We start from the raw sequence: 24,420 nt of genomic DNA on the forward strand, positions 1-24,420 counted from the left end.
AATTCTCTTTTTAAGTCTTGAAATAGAATGACCTGGAGGAAGGAGAGAACAGGTCCTCTGTGAGTGAGACAGACAGACGCAGAGTAGAATATGGAATTGAGAGACAGTTACGAACAGACTTCAAGATGGGACTTGACCAGGAGGTTGTGGCACGTCACAGAGAAGAGGGTAATGAGGTCAGCTTTGGACAGGCTGAGTCTGAGGCAGTTTGGGGCTATAATGGAGGCAACTAGTAGACAACTGTCTATGTAAGCCTGGAACTGTAGCCAAGACATATAGATGTTGGAGTCATCAGCATGAAGGTGGTAATTGAAAACATGAAAGTATATGAAATCATCCAGGGAGGTTTTATAAAGTCCTTGGGACACTTAGAAACACCAACCTTGAAAGAATGTGGGGAAAGAAGATAGGCAAGAAGGTGTAAGAGGTTGACGAAAAACTAGGAAGAGAAAAGAGGCCATGGGAACTGAGAGAGGAACTAGCTTAAAAAGGCAAGGAACTGTCCAAAATGATAAGTTCTACTTCAGAGGAGTACTTTTAGTCATTAAATTCATTTGTAAAGTATTTATTGGGAACCTAGTCTGTATTAGGTTCTAAATATTTAGGAGAAATTCTAAACATTAAAGATAGAAATTCAGAGTTTGGCAGCTTACATTTTAGTAGAGGGATTTTATGTATGTATATATATATATAATATGTGCAATGAAATATTTAAGGTGCTTGATCAGGATGTCCACAAGGTACAAAAAGAAAACCAATGCAACAGACACCAGTTCACCTGTGGAGGCCCGGGGAAAAGGAAAGGATTCACACAGAAAGCGACATACGTGAAAGTGTTAGTTAGATTTGACATTAGGGAAGTCAGTTACCTGCGTAAGAGGAACTCTTTAGAGGTAGGGGGAAAAAGTCAAATTGCAGTTGGTGAGGAGTAAATGAGAAATAAGCAACAAATGTAGGTTATTCTTTCAAGAAATTTGTTTCTGAAGAGAAAGAAGTAATTTCAGATTCTGTCTTCTCTCTCAAATTCTCTCTGCTGCTTCTGCCTCTGGTGACTTCTGTCTGTATTAATCATGTTTTAAATTTTCTGTGCTTTGTGATGCTTTGACATATTGCGGCCCTGCAGACCTAAGGAGAGACTCCTCCTCCCAGGGCTAGCTTGTTCCTAAGGTAGTCACCAACTTGCCTGCAAACACTCAATTCATATACAAACCAACTGTCTTAGCTAAGGCCGCTGTAATAAAATACCATAAGCTGGATGGCTTAAACAGCAGACATTTATTTTTCAGAGTTCTGGAAGCTGGGAAGTCAAGGCCAAGCTGCCAGCAGATTTGTTCCTGGTGAGAGCTCTCTCCCTGGCTTGCTTATGTCTGCCTTCTTGCTATGTGCTCACATGGCCTTCCCTTCGTGCATGTTCGTGGAGAGAGATCTCTCTCTTCCTCTTCTTATAAGGACACTGGTCCCATCAGGCAGGTCCCACCCTCATGACTTGATCTAGACCTAATTACTTCCCCAAACCCTCACCTCCAAATACCATAGCACTGGGTTTAGGCCTTTGACATATGAATCTTGGAAGAACGCAAACACTCAGTCCATTAACACCGGTTAATCCAAAGCCCATATCCCTAAACACCTCCTTTACCTAATTTCTACACATCGCTACTATTTCTCCTTCCCTCAACCACACCTTGTCTAGGTACCAGACAACTAAAGACTGTCCATTTGGCCCAGAGCCTACTGAAATTGTTCAAACTATCTAACCCTAAATTTGCCTACTCTGCCTTGCCTGTTCCTTCCCATGAAAACCACATAAAGGCTCTAAGCCATCTCACCCCTCACTCCTTCTGCCTCTTGACCAATCCTGGAGCTTCCCTATGCGACCCTTCATGGCATGGTATGCCCCCTTCTCTTGGAAACTATGAGTAATAAAAGCTTTTTTTTTTTTTCAGTGGCAGTGTCCTCTTCATGTCATCACTCAGTCACCTCTATAAATTAAATCCCAAGTACAATCAAAACAATGTCTCAGATTTAATACGTCGAATGGGAGAAGTTGTGATTAAATTTGTCAGTCATTGTGTTAGTACCTTAGGGCTGCTGTAATGAATTACAACTAGATAACCCAAACAACAGAAATTTATTCTCTCACAGCTCTGGAGGCTAGAAGCCTGAAATCAGGGTGGACCATGCTCCCTCTAAAGGCTTTAGGAAAGCATCCTTCTTTGTCTCTTCCCAGCAGTCCTTGGATCTCCATGGCTGTGGCAGCATCCAATCTCTGCTTATGTCTTCACATGATTTTCTTGTGAGGACACCAGTCGTTAGATTTAGGGTCCACCTCAATCCAGTATGACTTTATCTTAATTAACTACATCTGCAAAGACCCTATTCTCAAGTAAGATCATATGCTCAGGTTCCAGGTAGACATGAATTTTGGAGGGAAACTAGTCAACCCAGCATAGTCACTCTTCAAACTGCTATGAGGCAGAGTTCTCCCACCAGGCTGCTCAGATGGTGTGCTCATTGCTGCTCGCTGTGTTTATGTTGGACTGCACCCTGCAGACCTCCAAGCCTTGTAGTTGCCCAGCCTCAAGACCGAAGAATGAGTCCAGAGATAGTGACAGAGACACCAACGGTTTATTGGACAGGGGATCTTAAACTTCTGAAGCAAAAGGTCCTGGAGCAACACCCCACCGTGTACAGCAGATGACAGGCAGGACGCAGCAGCAATCTCCCTACTTTGGGGAGAAGGAGGCTACCATTTATAAGGGGAATTGATGTCAGGTTGGCTTATTAGTTACCAGGGAAACCAGCAGCTGGGGCATGTCCCTCACAGCTTCTCAGGTTAATGACCGTCACGAGAGCGGATGTTTCCCTTTAGTAAACTAGCAGGTGAAGCCATTTTGAACTAACGATTAGAATAATCACTAGCTGGGGCAGGGGGAAAGCATTCATGTGAGTAGAGTGTAGGTGAAGCAGGGACTGGTCGAGCAGGAAATATACAAAGAGCAAGAGAATAGACATCTTGAGTGGTTTGACCATATGGCTTACATACAACAACCTGACTTCAAAATGGAGTTTACTATCTAATTTAAACATATACAGATTGGGCAGAGGACTTGTGGAAAATAAATGCCTTCAAAGCAATGATTCTGTAGAGAACATATTTGTAAGGCTTACTTGTCGCCTGGTGTGTGCAATCCTGCCTGTTGGAGAACATTAAGACTGGTGATGGGGCTCCTGGTTTAAGAGACAGTAGCACTGGTTCCAAGAGACACCCGAGCACAGCTCAGGAGACCAGCCAGCGTGTCCTCACAGTGGGATCCTCTGACAAAGTCAGCTTCTGAAAAGCTGATTCTGGTTACCTCTTTTCCCATCCAAACCTAGCTGGCAAGAGACCAGGAAGACAATGAGAATTTGCAGGACCAACTCCTGGAAGCAAAAAAAGCCTAGATATGTAAGCTTGGCATTTGGACCCTTTCCTTTTAGATATGCGTGACAAACATGTGCCTGAAAAGCTCCGTGAGGAATCTCAGGAGCTGCAGGGACAATAAATGGAGGAGCAAAAGGGTGGAGCTCAGAAGAGGTTCCCTGGGAAACGCTCCAGGCCTTCAGCTGTGACCCTGGGGGGCTGCATCTAGGAGTAAATGGAAGTGGGAAACAGGCTTCACAAGAACTCTGGCCTAGCTTTGCATTATTTTAATCCCAGATTGCATTAAGATGATCTGCATCTGGCCAAACATCCTGCCCAAAGTAAAAGTCAACCGGAGCCTCAACTTGCCTCCCTATTTCTTCATATACAATGGCTAGAATTCAATTTAAAAAATGAAGCCTACAAAATATAATAATTGACCTAAACCAGAAAGAAAATAGAAACAGAGCCATAGAAGACAAATACTGGAGTTTTTAGACATGACTTTAAAGTAACTATGGGAATGTGTTTCAGAAATTAAATTAACAACATGGAGAATTTTGTCAGAACTGAAAACTATAAAAATGAATCAAAAAGAAGTTCTAGAACTGAAAAGTAAAAAGTAAACACTGATTGGATTGATTTAATAGTAGACTGGATGCAGCTAAAGAGAAAATACAATTGGATATAGGTCAGAATAAAATATCCAGACTGAAGCAGGGAGAGACAAAAGATGTAAGGTACATATGGGAGATCATAAAAAGTCTAACATACATGTAGCTGGAGTCCATTGAGAGAAGAAGGCAAATAGGATGGAATCTAGGATACAAAGAGCTTCTGGCAGCAGACAACTCAAAAGAAAGATGGGCAAGAGACAAAGGACATTTCTACAAAGGAGGGTTTATGGGCTGAATTATGCGCCCCCCATTCATATGTTGAAGTCTTAAACCCCAGTGCCACAGAATGTGACTGAATTTGGAGATAGACTCCTTAAAGAAGTAATTAAGTTAAAATGAGGTTACTAGGATGGGTCCTAATCCAGTCTGACTAGTGTCCTTCTAAGAAGAGGAGATTAGGACACAGACATACACAGAACGACGAGAACACAGCCATCTACAGGTCAGAAAGCAAGGCCTCAGAAGAAATCACCCCTGCTAACACTGATCTCAAACTTGTAGCCTCCACAATTGTGACAAAATAAGGTTCTGTTGTTTAAGCCACTAATCTGTGATACTGCGTAATGGCAGCCCTAACCAGCTGATACAGAAAGTATTTATAAGGCTAATCAATACAAAAAAGGTGCTCGACCTCATTAACCATCACGGAAATGCAGATTAAAACCACAGTAGGGTACCACCACCACTCGCCCACCAGAATGGCTAAAACTTAAACATCTGATAATGCCAAAAGTATTAACTATTACTATAATTGTCAACTCATAGATATTTGTAAAACATTTTCCCAGGCACTGTACTAGAGGAATGAGCTATAAACAGGGCAGGCACCGTCCCTGCCCTCCTTGAACTTGTCCTGTTGGAGGGGAGACACAACTAAATTAGTCAACAGAAATAATATGTGCTAAGTGCTATGATTATGAAGGTGTGCGATGCCTTCAGACACACAGCAAGAATATCTAGCCAAATATGGGCATAAAATGAGTGGCAATTAAGAAGCTGGGTAAGCATTTCAGGGCTCTCCTAATGAGAGCTGTGGCCTCCACAAGCAGGCTAATAGTGGAGGCTCCTTCAGGGAGATGATTTTCAAATAAATGCTCAACATTTGTTCAAAGATGAGGCTGGATCTGTTTGAAGGAAGAGCAGAGAAGGACCTCAGGGTCTGCCTGTCTCCTGTGATTCACAGCAATCCTGCTCTGGCCCCACACTGATCAAAACAGAAGCCTGCAGTCAAGGCTGGCTTCCTGGATGTGTAACCTGTGAGGTTGCACAGGCCCCAACTTAGAAGAGTCTTAATGCTCAGCTGTCACCAGTTCTTGAAATTCTTAATAATTTTTGAACAAGGATCTCCAGTTCATTTTGCACTGTGCCCCTTCATTTATGTAGGTGGCCTAGCCTGTGACTATATTTGTGGTTCTTAAACAGTAGTTTAGCATACTCCCTGGGAGTTTTATATGGCCAGGATTGTTGTGAATGCAGACTCTCTGGCCTGCTCCAGACCTCCTGAATCAGAATCTGCATTTTAGAAGTCCCCTGGGAATTTAATGTACATTAAAGTAGGAAGAAGTGTCATTGAGAACACCTCTTCCTCCATAAGTGCTGAGAGTGGAGCTCTCCCTACCCCTGACTCCCAGGCATGTGGCTTGGCCTGGCCAACAAGAGCACTGCATCCCCAGGCAACAATGATTAATTAGCTTACAGGTAAGCATGTGACACAGGTTATTCCAAGCGCCCTAAAGATTGGAATTTGTGTAGGAACTACTCAGCTGAGACCATCTCTTTTTCCCTAGGACTCCTAGCAGTAAGAGTGACCTGATCATGGACACCATATGAAACCTGAAAATGAAACCAGCATTGCAGAAGGACAAGCCAAGAGATGGGGGAAAAACTGAATCTTGATGCCATCACCTTAGCTCCTGGGTCAAGAGGTACCTGAAGTTAAATCTACCCTTGGATATTTTATTTTATTATTTTATTATTTATTTATTTATTTATTTATTTATTTATTTATTTATTTATATTTATTTCATTTATTTATTTTTATTTTATTTATATTTTATTCAGTTAATTTATTTGTTTATTTTTTATTTTTATTTTATTTATTTTATTTTATTTTATTTTTTTTTTTAATTTTATTTTTAGTTACCTGATGCAGTAAATTCTTATTTTCACTTAAGTTCATTTGAGTCAGGTTTTCTGCTCTTTGGTAGCAAAACAGACCTGATGGATAAGCCCCTTTCTGTCCATGTTTACATAAGGTGACCCTCAGAGGTAGAGAGATATGTCTTGCTGTAATCCTGTGTAGTCACAAATAGACACGCTTTTTGCTCGAACTATCCAATTTGGTAATCAAGTTGCAGAAATTCACTGGATAATTACCAGATTTCCTCTTTGTTTTACTTGAAATGATACCAGTCCTGGATCAAAAATATTTTCTCTTTGTGTTTTTCTACTGTTTCAAAACATGCTATTCAATTGGTAGCTATTCATGGAGGACCAGTCAATTCCAATGTGTAATAACAGGTTTCCTTCAGGGGTGTAACTTCCTTAGGTGGTTCACTGAGCCAGCAATGCTAAGAATGAAAAGCTCCTGTTTTTGCATCAGGAATATATGGCTAAAAACATTTCTCTAACCAGACCTGCCCTTCCCCTCATGTTCACTGTCCCTTGAATTGTAGCTTAAGTTCCATTATCTCAAGGAAATGATTAACCAAGCTTTTTCTTTATTACATCAGAGTTCTTTTCCCTTCAAAGCATTCTAAACTGTGTTTTACTTGTCTCTGACTACCAGAAATGTGGCTCAATGCCCTGCATAAAGTATTTTCTCAGTACGTGCCTGTTGAATTCTGTTAAGTCTACACACACTCATAAGCAGGCTAAAGGTTATAAAGTTTGTTCAGGTTACAAATCTAACTCAAATCTAGACTGTTGGAGCTGGAAAGGACTGAAAGATACTTTAGCTGAACACTTTCATTGCTCTCTGTCTCTCTCACTGTCTCTTTCCCTCTGTTTCTCTCTCTCTCTAAGAAATAAAATCTTATAGAGACAACTAAAGTCCACTTTACCATTCTCTCCCTCCTCCCTGACCCCTAGAGTTAAGCTCTATGGCGAAGCTGCTATATATCAATCCAGTGTATGTTTCTATACTCTTACAATGTATTTTAGTGTCTGAAAATCTGCATAAATGGAATCTTTAATGTTTCCTTTTGCTATGTGCTTTTTCTTTTCACTCACTCTTATATTCTTGAGTTTATCCCTGTTGGTAATGTAGATCAGCTCTGGGACAAGCTTGCACGTGAGCACAAGGAAGCATGTATACAACTGCTTACTGAAAACATCAGAGCTGCCCAGTGTAGGGGAACGGATGAGCTGAGATTTATTCGTGTAATGAAATGCCAATCCACAGTTAAATAACTTCTGTATTTCACATGGTCCAGAGAGGTTATGTGAAATGGCAGATGTCACTCAGATGAGTAATGGGAAATCTGAGCCTGAATCCAGAACTCTTGGGTGCTCTTTTAAAATTAAACTTATATTTTTAAGTAATTTCAAACTTGTAGAAAAATCATGAAAATAACACATACTAAGAATTCCCATATACTTTTTTTAATTTTAATTTTGATTTTTAATTTTAATTTTAATTTTTAATATGTCACTTTTGTTTGATTCCCTCTCTCTCTCTCTCATTCGATCTCTCTTGAGATACAGTTTGTTCACTAAGCCATCTCAGAGAGGTTGCTTGCATATATCATGGCCCTTTAGCTATAATACTCCAATGTGTTTTCATATAAATAAAGATACGTTTTTAAGTAGTCACAGTACAGGTGTCAAATGCAGTAAATTTTAACATTGATACAGCATTTAAAAAAATAAACTGCAGCCTGTATTAAAATTTTGTTGAATGTCCCAATAGTAATCTTGATAGCAAATTGCCCTTTATGCTTACCCTGGCATAGGATTCAGTCCAGGATCATGTGTTATATCTGGTGGTCAAGCCTAGTTTTTAAATCATTTGTTATTGCTGAATCTGAACATGTTTCGTAGGTGTGCTTTTTGTAGTTCCTCTGTTACGCACACCTGCTGACTTTAATGTACTTCTGGTGTAACTGTTACATTCTTAGATGCTGTGTACATTAATACTCCGAAGAAGAAAACTCCAGTCCTGCACGGCAAACTTTACTTTAAGGAAACAATTTAAACCCCAGCTGAGAAATTCACAGTAGGGCACAGTGCTGAATGAGGCACATGGTGGCAATGGGGTGACCCAGGTTCCACATCTCACAAGCTGGGTGGCTCTGGCAGGGTGCATCAGCTCTCTGACTCAGTTTCCTCGGCTGTAAACTGGTGATAATAATACCTTCCAAGTTGCTGGGAAGTTAAATAATGTTTGGGAGGAGCCCCGTATGATATGAATTCATGGGACTCATTTGTATCAGAGACTCATTTGTTTAGTTTGTGCACTGAGATTTAGCTTCTCTCAAGTTTGTGTTAATAGTTACGACACCTAGTAGCCCCGAAGCCTGTTCACAGCAGGAGTTGTGGGAAGTGACACTTAAGTCATTTCTTCCCTAGTTTATGACAAGTTTACCTGGTTTCTGTACAAACACAGATATGGTGCTTTCTCTTTTACACATTATACCACATAAAGCGCGGTACTGTGCAAAAAGTTTTTGTTTACGTAGTCATAAAAAAGGAAGTTTGCATCAGTTTGTCCAAACATTTTGGTCAGCCATACTTTACTCACATTCAGTCACATAATTTAAAGGTGTTTTCCTCTTCACAGATAGCTTGCAACTGTTGAGATGGACAGATGACAATTATAAACATTTATAAGAACAAAAACATTAGAACTTCGTGTCTAATTTTAGCCTTCCAGGTGGGATGCACGATGAGTTGATGATGCAATCCAGTGGTCCTTCACAGGCTTTTAAATTTTATGGCGTTTTCTTCAAGCTGAATTGCATTTACTGTCAATTCTTGTGTCTGTAATTGCAAAGAGGTTGGTGTAGGAAGATGTTGTCAGGATGGCTTGAGGTTTAACTCCAATTTACTAACAATTTACTGAAAACAATGCCAAATACATGTTTGTGCAGTAGCCCTGTTCAATTTCTGGTAAATTAGTATACAAGATAAACAAATACTACCATTGCTAATCATTATTAAAAGAAAATCATGTAGATTCTGGGAGCAAGCTACAAAGCTTTTTTTTTCCTTTTTAGTTCTAGGGGGTTGTATTAGAACTATCCATTACAAACAACAGAAATACAACTCTAAGTAGCTTAAGTAAAAAGAAGACTGTATTATAAAGTTTTATTTTATACTGTACGTCATGAACGTAATTGAACCTTATTAATGATTAAGACCAGGGCATTTGGGGTTCTCATTCCATCTCTTGTCTTTGACCTTCCCTGTTCATCTGTTTATTCTTCTTGCTCTCTGTCTATAGACGATCCTCCTTTTATACTGGTCACATGGGGAAAAAAACATGACTATCAACAGCTTCTGAACTTTGTATCTAAAATTCTGTCACTGGAAAGACTCTGTTTCTTTAAGATTCCTGAAGAAGGCCCTTGGTTGGTCCAGTTTAGGTCAGGTGTACACCTCTAGCCCAGTTGTTGCAACCAGAGTCAAGTCTTGGGAAGCCCTTAGATTGTCCTGCCTTGGCTTAGGACAGCCAGCTGACCAGGGTGACACTGGAGGAACATGTGGATAGGAGGAAAGGGGCAGTTCCCAGAAAAGGGAAGAGGGCAGACAATAGATGACCACCACAGGGGTGGACTCCACCCATTCTTTGAAAAAATAATTTCTGATTACCAATGGCATCCGTAAGGATTAATTCAGATACAAATACCAGGATCACCGATAGCAATGAACTGAAAACATTAGTGTCATCTAAAAGTAGAGGTGAGTGCTCCAGGGCAGCCCCTCAAAACCATCAGGGACGTGGGCCCCTTCCATCCTTCTGCTCCACCATCCCCAGGGCATGGCTTCTATCCTCCAGGTCACCTTGTAGTCCCAGATGGCTGCTGGAGCTCTAGCTATCGTGTCTACTTTCCAGTCATCAGGCAGGAGGAAGGGGGAGAAAAGGGGAAAAGGCTTCTCCACGTGTCTGTCTCTTTTAAAAAGATTTCTTGGAAATCCCTCTGACAACCTCTATATATGTCTCATTGAACAGGACTCAGTCACATGGCCACATGTAGTGGAAGGGAGGCTGGAAAATGTCTTTCTGTGGGTGCATTGCTGCTTCAATAATATAGGGGTCCTGTCAGTAAGGAGGAATGTGAGAGTGGATGTTGAATAGACAACTAGAAGTCTCTACCACATGTACTATGAGCCAGACACTGGTAAAAGGAAACAAGGTGGGTGTGATAGATAGACAGTCAACTACAGCCAAGCCCTAAGGAAGCACAGGATGAGGGGGCGATTCCAGTGCCAGGTGGAGAGGCTAGTCTGACAGGGGAAGGGCGTACCTCCTCTGTTTTATGAAAGTAAGGAGAGAGGATGAGTGAAAGCAATTTGTAGATGAGGTGGTGGTGAAGGGAAGGGGCTCCTGTTGGTTGGCACCTGTTGTCCCTGAGAAGACAAGGTGATGGGAGGACTGGGGGTGCCAAATAACAACCTGCAAAGGCAGAAAGTGGCGACTTCTCAACCCTGGCAGTGCACAAAGTACCCCTGATGAACCTAAAAAATGACCTGCGAGGCTGGCAGTGGTGACAGGCTTCAGGGGTTGTTGGTCTGTCTTTTTTGATTGTGTGATTCTTAGTTCTCCAGGCAATTCTCATGTGTAGGCAGGTGAGAGATACTGGCCCATTTCTAAACAGCTAGGTCAGTGTGGGTTATAAAAGAGCTCTGGACTAGGGGTCAGGAAAGTGAGGTGTGCCCCACCTCCGCCACGCTGCCCAAATCACGAAGCCAACCCCAGCTTCACTTAGAAAACGAGCAGGCTGTATTTTCATGGTGTTATAATCAAGTATTTCCTTCCTCTCTTTCTCTCTCTCTCCATCCCCTCTCACTCTCCCCATCTCTCTCCCTCCCTCTCTTTCTCTCCTTAATTACAGTAAAGCTTCACTACCAGCACCCACAAAATTAACACTTAAAAGACTGTCATTTCACCATCGTCAGACTTCAAACTTTAGATGGTTAAGCTTAACTTCCTACTCTTTCCATTTTTATTCCCCAGGCATACCATCAATTTAAGAGAAATTAAAGACTGTGCTTCATTTTAATCCCTATTTTATGTGTTCACCAAAAGTTATAGATTTATATTGTTACTAATGGAACTCTAAAGGTACTTAGAGAATTTACTGTTCGGGAATCCTGAAGTAAATCTTTGCAAAATCAAAGAACTTCTTAAAAACAAAAACAAAAACAGGTTTCTTCTTAGACAATATATATTCACTCTAGAAAAACCTAGAAAAATAAAGATAGCAAAAGAATAAAATTAACATATTTAAATGACAGGATTATAACTAGCTTATAAGTATAAAAAGGATTGTAAGCATAAGTATAAATATTTGGAGAATACTCTGTTTTCTCTATTTTGTTGCAATAAATGCAATCACATTGCACATACTCCTTTTCACTCATTCTTATTATGAACTTATTTCTATGTTAAATATTCTTCTACATCATCATTTTTAATCCTATTGCATGAATACCAAAAGATTGTTGAGCGGATTATATAAATACATGGCATGAAAAAAAAAGAAAATTAACAGGCTAGCTGGAAACAAAATTAGATGGCACTGAAAACAATAATAAACAAGCAAGAAAGTAAGTACATTCTATGGATTATCTCTACTTGACTATTTTAGTTAGAATTTAGTGACTCTTTTTACACTGAAGTTCCTGTCGATGACGAAGATGCCAAGTCTTTCAGAATTCCGCTGTTGTTTTTATAAGTAAGCTATTTAATTAATGTCCTGAAAGGTGAGGGCATCTATTGGTTTGCTCATTTACTTTAGCACACCACACAGTTCTCCTGCTCCTGATTATCAGACAGAGCTGGCTAATTAGCGTGGCGGCTGGGAACATTTCCTCCTGAAGAAGTGAGAGAGATTGTTTACTCACTGAGGTGTTACTAACTCTGCCATATGAATCTACGTGAAGTAAGGTCTTCAGTCAAAAGCAAAAAAGGTGGTTGAAAACAACTGTCATGTGGAAATGATCCAAGGAAATAAAACTGCAGAGTTGAAAAGAAAAATGCATATGTTTGCATTGTAGCATTGATTTCTCATCAATTACAGCGTCAGCTTAGAGAGAAACAACAATGATAGAGATAAAACAATAGAGTTACGGGAGAAGCCTCAGAAAACACACTGAGGCTTGGAAGTTCTTTGATGCCTTCATGTAATACTGTTTTCCTTCTCATGGGAAACAGATGGAATTAATAAACTGAACCATTGTTATTCATTTATTCTTTTAACAAATATGTATGACAGGGCCCAGACCCTACAATGTGACAGGCAGTATTCTAAACATTAAAGATTTATGGGGCAAAAAAGCAGACAAAATTTCTGCCTTCCTGGATCTTACACTGTAGTGGGTGGCAATGAATAGTGTATGAAATATGTAGTATTTTCAGTTTTAGATGATGTTGAGTACAATAAAAAAAGGAAAAGGAGGGAAGGAGACTAGAAGGTATAGCAGGGAGGTCCCAATTTTAGATAGAGTGACCAGGTGGGGGCCTAAAGGTAGTGTGGTAGTGAGCAATGCAACGGCCTTGGGGAAGAGCATTCCGGGAAGAGGGAACAGCAAAGCAAAGGCCTTGGGGTGTTTACTAGGTGACCAGGGGACAGAGAGAGTAAACAAGGAGGGGCTTCTTGGTCACGGTAGAGACTTGGACTACTGCTGTTTGTGGGATGGGAAGCCATTGACAGGTTTTGAACAGACAAGCATTATTTTAGCAGGATCATCTAGTTACATCTAGTTACTCTATTGAGAGGGACCGTAGGAGACTTTTGCAATAATCCAGGCAAGGGATGACAGTGGTTTAAACTAGGTTGGTCTATTTGAAGTAGTAAGAATTGATTTAATTTCTGCATGTATTTTAAAGGTAGGGTGGATGGGTTTTCTTGATAGAGTAGATCTGAGGAGTGAGAGCAAAAAAAAGTCAAGGATGACGCCTAGATTTGTGAGCCACTGGAAAGAGGACAGTACTATTTACTGAGACGAGGATGTCTGTGAGAAGAGAAGTTTTGGGAGATCATCTTATATTGGGTCTTACAGGCCATGAGGATGTGCAAATGGGTATGTCAAACAACTGAATGTATGGGTCTGGAGTTCAGGGTAGAGTTTGGGCTAATGTGTTTTCATGACATGTAGATGGCACTTAAAGCCACAGAATGGACAAGGTCACCAAAGGAGAAACAAAGGCCTGAGCTGTGGGGCCTCCAGCACTCATATAATAGAAAGGCTAGGAGAGACAAGAAAGGATGCTGAGAATGAGTGGCTGGAGAAAGAGGTCATAGGCTTGAGGTGTCCTTGGAGTGAAGTGAAGAAAGAATTTCAGGAAGAAGAGGGGAGTCAACTCAGTCAAATCTTCTTTTGCAAGGTACACCAAGATTGGTATCCCTGCCCCAGAAAATAGGGCAAGGGGAGAGACCATGAAACTCTGGTGATTGTCTATGGTCTCATACTTGGCATGTGGTACATTCAGAATTCAAAACTCCTGATTGTTTGACCTCAATCCAAGCTCTTAAAGGGAAAATAAAAGAAGAAAGTGTAGTCCACCTGCTTGCAACATCAGTTATATTTGTAGTTCAACATGTTTTTCTGCAAATTTTTTTTGTTATATGAGGATTTCCATTGCTTAGTAAAATAAAAGAAACAAAATGGGAAAAAATAAGACTTTTAAAGAATGCTTTTAAAAAAAATCATCATTTCATCAAAGTGATAAGGATAGGCTTAATCTATCATCTATTTTGTTTCCAGAGTGTTTCTGGGTTGGTTGGTTTGTTGCATTAGAACTGCTTTTCTGCATTTTAGCAAGCTCCCTCCCGGCCCCTAAGGTTCTACACGTGCTGCCTCTGTTCACCCAAATGGAATCTCGGCAGGAGCACGTTGGCTGGAATGTGCGATGAATACTAAAAAAGGAAAAGTGAACCTGCAGATACTTGGCAGCTTCTTAAAATCCTAATCTCCCTATTTAATGAAATGCAAGTGACTGTCAATTTTGGGAACTAAGATAAAGTAAATCTTCTGTATCAAATACCAAAGTAAAGTGGGTGCTGAACTTTGTTTAAATCCAGACGAGAAGAGGTTTGGAATAAGTATCACATCAGCCAGGATCCACTGAAAATCAGATTTTGCATGTTTTCTGTGGAATCCTGGTGCTGAAACAAAGCGTGAGTATGATCAGAACGTAGGGCTGGTGCTGCTTCCTAGGTGGACAAGAGCAGTCCTGCACTACCAAAAAGGCACGCTTTTCAACTTTCCTAGACCTGTTCTCCCGCCTCCTCTTCAGTCCACACGTCTGCTGGCACTTCCTGACCCTCCGCTCAGGGACCTCGTATTCCCCATTCTTGCTATTTTCGTTTAGGCATCTATCCCTCCCTGCCAGTTTCTCATATGTGTACAGACGTATGTAAGAGGACTCATTTACAGGAACGGGTATAAAAGTGAAAACCTGGAAACGATCTAGATGTCCATTAATGAGAGAACAGGTAAATATATTAAAACACATTTATTCTGTGGAATACCATGCAGCTGTTTAAAGGAATAAGGTTAAATATTATGATATGTGAAGATTTCCAAGATATACCTGATAGGTGAAAACAATGACTCACAGGACAGTACTGCAGGTTAACCATTTAGATAGGAAAAAACTGAAAGAAAAGCACTAACTTGTTGAGAGTCACTGTTTTTAATGCTGGGGTGACACACGGGAAGCAAGAGTGTGAAGAGGGACTGTCACTTTTCATTTCACTTACATTGGTATTACTTAGATTTTTTTAAAGTGTTTTTTTTTTCATGAATTACTATGTAGCCTTAATATATATATATGTACATATATGTTAATTTTACTATTGTATTCTTTCTTACTTTCTTCTAATAAAATTCACAGGCAGGATGTGAACAGAAAGAAAACAGTCAGGTTTATTGACTTCCGTAATCTCACACTTGGGTTCCAGTGTTTGACTATTTATGATTTCCTTCCTGTGCTCTGACAAAGTCACTAATTTTAGGTATGCCTTTATGGTTAGAAACAGCATTTTGTTTTGCTTGAATTTTTGAACCAGTGATCTCAAGAACTATGTTTCTGCAACACTTGCTTTGTCTATATATATATATAATTTTTTTTCTCATAAAGCTAGGCCAGAATCCTCTTCCTACCCCAAACAAAAAGGGACCATTTAAGAATAAGTTATTAATTTGTTGCTAAATGTTAATTATGAGAATTAGATATTAAGTTGTTTTCCTGAACATAAACATAAAGAAAATGCATCTTCAGAAAGTTGATGGAAATTCTGTCTATAAAAGATGCAGGGTATTTATCCTACATTAATGAAAAGTGAAATTAGCAAAGTGGCTGTGAGGGTCCTAACATGAAACATTAATTGGTTTTCAACGGTGTAATCTTAGCAGTGGGAAAGAGACATATTAACATTCTATCAAACCTTTGTTAGAGTTCGTAATACTGCCTTAACTAGAGCATCCAAGAAAGTTGTACATAATTCACTCCATGACTCAGAATCCAATTAGTTTATATTGGTTTCATGCTTTTACCCAGGAGAGATCCATAAATTGTTTTTAATCACTTCTTTTATTTTAAATCAATAGTGTCTGCCAAGTGGGTAATGTTTTGCATTAAAACACCACCTCATATAATTGGTATAATTACTTCATAAAGAGATCAACTGCAGCAGTTCGGCAGTCTTTGGGTTTATAAAATCTAATTATGTTCACAACACAATGTTTTATTTTTACTGATCACAAAAAGAACATAAACTTGAACAAAACCCAGACATTTATGATGAAGTAATTGCAAAGAAACAAGTTGATTATTGCATGTAGTACGGCCTCTGTTAGTCTCGGAGAGAAAGCTCCTTTTTACAGTCGTTCAGAGTGTGGGGAGGTTTGAGGGAGTTCTGGTCTCCTTCACCTGGGCTGGCAGCCTTGTGGCTGAGATGAGGCGTTTGGTACCATCCTGAGATACAGGCTTCTCAAGGCTGGGCTGGGGCTGGGGCTGGGTCTCCTGGGTGTGGAATAGAGATCTCACAGCCTTGGACTTCCACACTGCACGGACGGATGGGCTGCATCAGCGGCAGCTGTAGAGGAGGGGTGGTCGGTGGTAGGGGGTGGACAGGCATGAACTTCAGCCTCTGTTTCAATAGAAGATCTGCTTCCACCTGTTTTACATTTGGGGCTTCAGTAACAGATTTCAATGGGAGAAAGTTGCTGAAATTTATTTTTGAAAACCTTTCCCCTGTGCCATAGGCATGTGTTGCCTCTATGTCAAAGGGAGGATGACTGAAAATATAAGGAAAGAAAAGGAGCAGGGACCACCTTCTGACTGAAGCAGGAGGACCAAACGGCAACCCACTTGAGAACTGCACACTAAAACTCATAAGCCTTCTTACAGCTTCAGTATTATTTCTAACTCTGGTAAAAACAGATTCCTAATTTAGGAAAGGATAAAACACACACAGCAGCCAAGAAGATATCCCAAAAGTTGTACTTCACTTGTTCCTCCCTCTATTGCTTCTTCGTAAGAAAAGGGAGGTTGGGGTGAGGAAGATACAGGAACGGAGGAAATCGGTTGTCCTTCAGTCAGCTCTGGTACTGTCCAGAACCATGGTGTTCATTCTGCTTCAGCATCACTGCATATTAACCTACTTTCCTTTCTTTGTATTTCTCTCCCCTTGTTTCCTCTAAATGGTACCTCAAGGGGCTTTTTCTCCCTATGTCTCTCTACTTTCTTCCTTTTAACCCACACCAATAAGCATGACATATTTGTTTAGGAAGCAGCAACTTACAAAGATATGAGACTCAGAGAAAGAAAGTTAATAATAAGCACAAGGACTAGATGGGAAGATGAAAAGATACACACTTGGCCCCTAAATCTACAGAAAATTCTGGCTGAGGAAGGGAGAGATGGCAGGGGGCTGGGGTTAAGGGCAGCTTGTCCAGGAGGGAACGAAGCAGAAACATTAACCATTGGGGGATTCTTCTACAGAAGGGACTTCTCAGTGGCAAGCTGGGTCTCATATGCTGGCTCTTATCTGTGATTCAAATTGCAATGTCAACATCCCCTCCTGGGAGAGAGCTTCCCCGACTGCCCAACATCAAGTAGCCACCAAGTCCCTCTCCACCACGTTATCCCATTTTACCTCTCTACACAGCACTTATTATCTGGCATTTTTCTTCTTTATTTTCTTCTGCCTTCCTCCATCTCCTATCAACCTCTTCCTCACTAAAATGTAAGCTCCTTTAAGGTCAATGTTTTGGCTCCATGTATTATCTGCTTCTTGCCCCTAGAATATCAGCCCCAAGGCTGCAGAGACTTGGCTGATTTTGTTAATATCTATTTTGTTCAAAGTGCCTTGTACATAGTAGGGGCATTCAACACTTCAGTGGATACTTGTTGAATAAAAGAATCATAGAAAGAAAACCTTTTTCCATTTACCATGGTTGCATTGTGATGAAGCAGCTGAACTTTTCTCTGAGCTGAGGCAATGGCAGACACATTTCTTTGGTCATAGGTATAGCCTCGATTTTTAGTCCACTGAGACCAACAAGGGCCAATGGCATAGATGGAACTAGACATGTCTCCTTTGTGCTGAAGGGTGATGTGGGTGTGGGGAAGACACCACAGGAAGAGAACGCACTCCAGGGGACAAGAAGGAGAAGTTATAAAGTAGGCACTGACTACATTGAAAGCACACGCAGAAGATCAAATAATGCTGCAATCGTTTAAGCTTGACAAAAGCTTTTTTGATGTGTGGCAGGTTACAATTATACTGAAATACACTACGAAAATACTCTTCACTTGTTAACAGATGTCTTCATCGGATTGGTAAACATCAAAGGCTCATCTTGGTCTTTTGGTATTTCTATCTCAAATACTGCATGCCTCTTTGCTTTATTACATTCTCCCGTTAAGTAAGAATAAAGCAAAGGCATATGGTCATTTACAAGTCAAGATATTTAATATTAACATTTAATTAGTGATTTAAAGTATCCCCCTTTCAGAATATGTACAGTACAACAAATATATATACATATGTATATATATTAAGATAAATAGAATAGAATTTCACAGCAGGAGATACATTTCTTACGCTGAATAGTAATATTCATTTAGGAGCAAAGGGCTTTAGTAAATGATACAAAGTAAAATAAAGAGGACTAAGTGTAGAAAAAGAGATGAATTGTGACAAATTAGTTATATGTTGGGCATTAAACAGTCTTCATAGAAAGAATGACCAAATGATTTATGATCCAAAGAGATGCTTCTGAGAGTGAAAGGGCACACTAGTCCTAATTAACACTGGGACATCAGACAAAAACCAGGATAAACCAGAATGTGTGGTCAGCCTCCTCATGGGGACACTTAATGACAACAAAACTCTTTTTCTTTTTCAAAAACTGAAACAAAGCAAAATAGCTTGCCTGTGTGATAAACACTGATCTTTTTTTGATTAACTGCTTTCTTTGTTATAATAAAACTAAACTATTTAATCTGAATATAAATTATTGTTGACAGCTCTTAGAAGAGAAAGAGAAATTCAGTGGGTATCCACCCAATTTTCAAATTGTTCTGATCATTAGAAAAAATTTCCCTGTGACTGTAAGAATTAATCATAATAGAGAAGTCTGCTGGGTACCATTTCTCGACATACAATATGTAGTTCACGTTGTTAAGATCACCCACTTTCAATACTGACCTGGTTGGCAGATTGAGTTTGTTTCCAGCCCCAGCCCTTACTGACTGTGACCATCGGGAGCGTTGTGTTGAGAGGATTCTGAGGCCACTTTAGGGCTCAGCAGAAGGGCATGTGGTGATGAGTCACTAATGTCAACAGGAGATGTGGGATGTGGGGCAGTGGCAAGTGTGGCAAGCATTGCCCATATCTGTTTGTTAAATACCTGTTTTAACAATAATTTTCTGACATATATCTAATGCAAAAGAAATAATTACACCTTGTTGATCTTGCATCTTCTAGCTCAATAAATCTATTACAGTGTAATTAATACACCAACTACACCACAGAAGTACAGTACCGTCACTCAGCATTATCACTCTTAACTGAAATTAAGACGGCTATCTCATGATTTCCACACATCACTGTTTTACAACTCTCAGTCCAAAGTCAAAATAAGGAAGATCAAATTCTTAACACCTGAATAGAAAGTAGTAGAACAAATAGCACGGCAAACATGTTAATTAACTGCATCTCTGTTTCTGCCCCTTACTTATTTTGTTATTTGTGGACTATATTTTTATCTACTCAAGAGAACTGTTAAGCAATAAAATAAAAATTAAACTTGCTTCTCCTCTTGCTAGCAAATATTAATGTCTTGACTTTAAAGAACTATTTTCAGCATTTATTTCACTATCACAATATTTCATTTTATTTTAGACTTAAGACAACAGAGAGATCTGTTTGGTGTCTTGCAATGAGGGAACATGAAAAAGATATAGTTCGGAGGGCGGGAAAGGATAGACTGGGATTTCAAAATTGTAGAATAGATAAACAAGATTATACCGTATAGCACAGGGAATCACAGAGGAAAAAATGTGATAATGAGTGTGTATACGTCCATATATGACTGAAAAATTGTGCTGAACACTAGAATTTGACACATTATAAAATGATTATAAATCAATAAAAAATGTTTAAAAAAAAAAGAAAAAGATATAGTTGATTTTTTTTTAAACATAGGAGGTGTCCCTAATATTGCTGCTGCTTTTGTGACCATGATGTATGTTCCATCTTTGGATCTTAATTCTCTAAAAAAAAAGTCAGAATTAAATTTGTAAGGTGGAGATCCAACTTCAGATTGCAAGGCAGCTTTTCCACATGAATTTTCACTGCAATACAACTCTACTTTTCTAAGAGTGAAATCCTATCAAAGTGGCTTTCCAAAATATTTTGTGGAAAATAAGAATTAATAGTTGGCAACTCCTCGTTCATGATCCCCAAACAGGAGACGAATTCATCGGGCAGCAGGGTCTGCTCTGGAATAGTTTCATTTGGTGAAGCATTTTCCAAAAGCATGGCGGTTTCCCCCTCTATTGAGTTTTGCGTGTCCGGAGGATTGCATTCTCCTTGGTTTAAAATGAGGCTTAATTCTTCAAGAAATAGTGTGTTGCTTAGTGAATTCATACTTGACATAGAAAAAGCAAAATTAGGATAGTTTTTAAACCTGGCATTCCTTCCCAGGTCTAAGGAATCAGCTGGTGGTCTGAGAGTTGAGAGAGCTGTTTCGTCATTCGTGCTGAGATGGTTTCCCTCAGTGAGAAAATTTGAAATCTGGGGTTTGTACCCAGTGTTGGGGTCAGGAATATACACAACTGTAGTGTCAGTGAGTAGTGACTTCTGCAGGCTGTCCCTTGTCTCCAGGGAGCCTGTATTCTTTTCCTTCCTGTAGTCCATGGGTTTTTCTTCTGGGAGAAAAATTTCTATCTCTGTAATCATTGGATCGACATACAAGACCTGTTCGCTGGAATTATTATTCATAAATTCACTTTTTTCCTAGAAAGAAAAGACATTGTTTTATTTTACAAAAGGCATTTAAACAGGCCAACTGGATAGTTGAATAAGGACTGGAATTCTGCTTTCTCTCGACTTTCTTTTCCTCCTTACTTTTCTTCATTTTGTTTCTCTTCCCATACAATTTCCTCCTTTCATCTTTTGTTATCCTGCTCCATTCCAAATGTTTGTTAAATTCCCTCAGGAGAAGACTGAAGCAAAGGAATAATAAAGATAATCCATGCTTTAAGCACCCTTCTTGATTTAAAAATTTTAAGGAGAAAGAAGCCTCTTGCATAGTAATTTGCATATTATTTCAAGGCCTCTTAAATTTTGGAATATGGTGGAATATTTCTTAATGTTCTAGAGCCTTACAAGAAAACATTTTGTTACTTAAATAAGAGAAAATTTTTGAGGGGACAGGGGTGCAGAGAATCCTATTTTCCTTCCATTTTAGAATAAGGTTGTAATAAATGCTTTGTGCTGTGGTTCTAAAGGTGTGCAGCTGCTCACAATTCAGACATGTCTGTGATGATCGATCAGGAGGGTGGATAAAGAAAGCTTTTATTTTTTGCAAAAGCCTGATGACTCTTCTGGTAAGAAAAGGCGTTGAGGCCTTCCAGCTGATGGCTGGCTTTGCAGGGCAAATAACTCCCACCCAACACAATTATAAAATGATAGCCACCGGCTATGGACTGAATGTTTGAGTCCCTCCAAAATTCATATGCTGGATCCCTAATCCCCAGTGTGATAGTCTTAGGAGGTAATTTGGTCATGAGGGTGGAGCCCTCATGACTAGGATTAGTGTTCTTCTAAGAACAGATACAAGAGAGCTGATCTCTTTGCCTGCCGTGTGAGAATACAGCAAGAAGGCAGCCGTCTGCAAGAGGGCGCTCACCCAAAGCCAAATCTGCTGGTGTCTTGATCTTGGACTTCCCAAGACTTTGAATAAACCAGCGTAAAGTATCATTCAAATTTTCTTTGGCTCAGCCTCCCCAGGGCACTTGCCAGATTTGGGTTGGGAGGGGCAGACGTGTAGTCCTGGGTCAGATGAAGTCCGAAGAACTAGACATGCTTGAGGAAACCAAGAGGAAGAGGGCGTTTTCCCCTCTTGAGGCTGGCAGCTGAGTAGAGGAGTGGGTGGGAGTCAGACCACAGTGAAGAACACAGAAAAGCAACAGGGACTATTCCAGAGTAAGGACCATAAAGGAGGAAGATCTCAACAAGGTCAGGGGCAATTCTCTGAGCCCCAGAAGGTCCCCAGTTTCCTAGAATAACGAGTAGGGAAGCAAGATAGAACCACTAAGTGGAATGAAGAACAAGACCAGTGTTCATTGTCTGTAGTCTGGGGACTACATGCTTGTCCTTCCTTGGTTGTTAACTATGTACTTCATTATACACGTGGGTTCAGTTGTTCTGGGCCACCTTCCACTGTTTGGCAGCATTTCCCCCTTCAAAACCAGCCAAGTCCACACCCTTTCTCTCCTTCAGTTGTCCAGAGACAACTCCTCGTGCTCAAGGCGAACCTTTCGGCCTCATCCCTTTGTCTTGCTGGGTCAGTTTCCTCCCCTTGCTCTGTGCTGGTCCTTCTCAAGCCCGTCCAGTTTAGTGCAAACACGCTTCTGAGTCCTTACCACTCTGGAGCTACTGTCATTCATTAGTTCCACCAGTATTGAGAGGATCTGACCATGTGCCAGCATAGCCTCTTTCTTCACTTTCCTTCTAGTCCACACGCATCAAAGGTCTTCACCCTCAGCCCCCACTTCCTTACGTTCCATTCACTTCTAACTGAACCCCTGGATGGTCTGCTCCCTGTCACATTCCACAGACATGTTCACTCCTTATGTTATATACCCTTTATGAAGCCAGCACTGAGGAGCTTTGCTTCCTGATGCGTTGCCCACCCTTCATGATGCGCATTTCTCTGACCCTCTCTCTCTGCCTCTTTCCTAGGACCATGCTATTCCAACTGAAACTCCTTCACCAGCTCCTCTTTGTCTTAGCAGTGGTTTTCAACCCCTGACAGTGTTCTCAACATCTGCTGTACAGTGGAATCACTTGGGAAGCTTTGGAAAATGCCAATGCTTGGATCTCCCCAGGCCCTCCCTCCCCTGGTGAGTCTGGGCTGTGGCCTGGGAATCAGGATTCTAATATGCAACCAAGGCCGAGACCTGTTGCCTTAGGGACTTATCTGGAGCTAGGGAAGGAGCTGATTAGTGGGCTCACGAGAGCTCCAAATAGAGCCACGTTTATTTGTTTCACAAATACACATCTTCCTCCTGTTATTTGAACAAAGGATTCCTAGGTTAAAAATAATTTTTTTTCCAAAGTTTGAAAACTACTGATTGACAGAATGAAGTCTATCCCATAACAAGGCCTTCTGTGATCTGATGCCACTCGCCATTCCAGGATTATTCCAGCCACTCCTCACATCAAGTGCTTCGATAAAGCAACACCCAGCACACTCTTCTCACCTCTGTGCCTTTGCTCACGTGAGTCCTCTCTATTTTGAATGCTCTCTGTTCCTCCTGAGCAACTCCTTCCCGTCTTTTAATATGTTTCCTCTGTACTCTCATCACGTGTGGTCTCATTTCTGTCACTGTCCTGCATCGCTGCATTGCAGTGCTTGGGTGATGTGTCTGTCCCATCAACTGGGTTTTGAGCCCCTTGATGGCCAGGCCAGGGTGCCAGAAAGTAGAGGCGCGCACCTCACGTAGCAGATTCCCTCCCCTCCTCCATCAGCAGCAGCAATTCCTCCGTAACCAGCAAAGTCCCCTCTATCCGCAGGGTCTTCCCCGGTCACCCTTCTGTTCTCTGCGGACCTGGAAACCCGGCCCTCCCCTGGTGACACCATCTGCCACAGTCTGCTCACATTTATCCTCTCGGGTTCCACTGGCTCTCAGGAGTGAAGTGGTGTCCCCCTTGGATTCCCCTGCTTCTCAGTCGCATGTAAAAGAGAAGCCCCTCTGTATCTCTGAGGCTCGTTCTGTTGAGATTTTCTGCCCTCTTCGTTTGTCCCTGAAAACACCTACCGATTGCTTGGCCAGCCAGTAACCCTGGCACCTGGCTGGCAATCTTCTACTTCCCTTTCCTCCTTTGAATAGCATTGTATCTTTCTTCCCTCTCTCTTTTCTTCTCCTAGCTCCATTCTCTCATCTCTCTTACATATGATTTGAAATATGCATAATTTTATTTCTACATATGTTTACAGAATTATGCAAATATGCACATACATTTATTTATTTGAATGTAAATTCTACTCTAATTATTGGGCTGCACTCTTGGCCTCAGCTGCCATTTAATTTGTATTTTATGGTGTTTGGTTACCTGTAGCATTTTCACAACATTACTGTTTTCCATTTTAGGAATATCTTCATAAAGCCACTTTGGTATTAGCAGTAAGATTCTTCTTTTAATTCTAAAAAACAAAAATGGCACATTAGAAGAAGTGTCTTACTTTAGGATTGGTGCAGGCGATCATCTGGGAGACTAGGAAATCAACTAGAATGGAATGCACAATAAAAATCAAACTTTCTAATGCAGGAACTAAGATTTCCTTCTTTTTAAAACATTATGTGGGAAGTTGATTCAATATCTTTTCAGATTTTCCTCTTCTCTCCATTGCTCTGCCTCTCCCTAATGAGCC

General features: G+C 40.6%; 2 protein-coding genes across 2 annotated transcripts in view; one reads left to right on the plus strand and one right to left on the minus strand.

Annotated features, from left to right (window-relative positions):
• The window catches only part of C14H1orf141 (chromosome 14 C1orf141 homolog), a 149,418-nt gene that overhangs the window by 14,180 nt on the left and 110,818 nt on the right, over window positions 1–24,420 (plus strand). The window contains exon 2 of the mRNA XM_064493477.1: window positions 5,868–6,005. The gene's annotated coding sequence lies outside the window, so the exon portion shown is untranslated. The remainder of the gene's footprint in view (window positions 1–5,867; window positions 6,006–24,420) is intronic.
• Window positions 19,887–24,420, minus strand: part of IL23R (interleukin 23 receptor) — a 50,593-nt gene continuing 46,059 nt past the window's right edge. The window contains exons 10-11 of the mRNA XM_010989008.3: window positions 24,102–24,192; window positions 19,887–20,777 (exon numbers count right to left, since the gene is read on the minus strand). Coding sequence (XP_010987310.1) covers window positions 20,127–20,777; window positions 24,102–24,192 — 742 coding nt within the window. The 3' untranslated portion in view covers window positions 19,887–20,126. The remainder of the gene's footprint in view (window positions 20,778–24,101; window positions 24,193–24,420) is intronic.

This window comes from Camelus dromedarius, chromosome 14, assembly GCF_036321535.1.
Source record: "Camelus dromedarius isolate mCamDro1 chromosome 14, mCamDro1.pat, whole genome shotgun sequence".
Lineage (NCBI taxonomy): Eukaryota > Metazoa > Chordata > Mammalia > Artiodactyla > Camelidae > Camelus > Camelus dromedarius.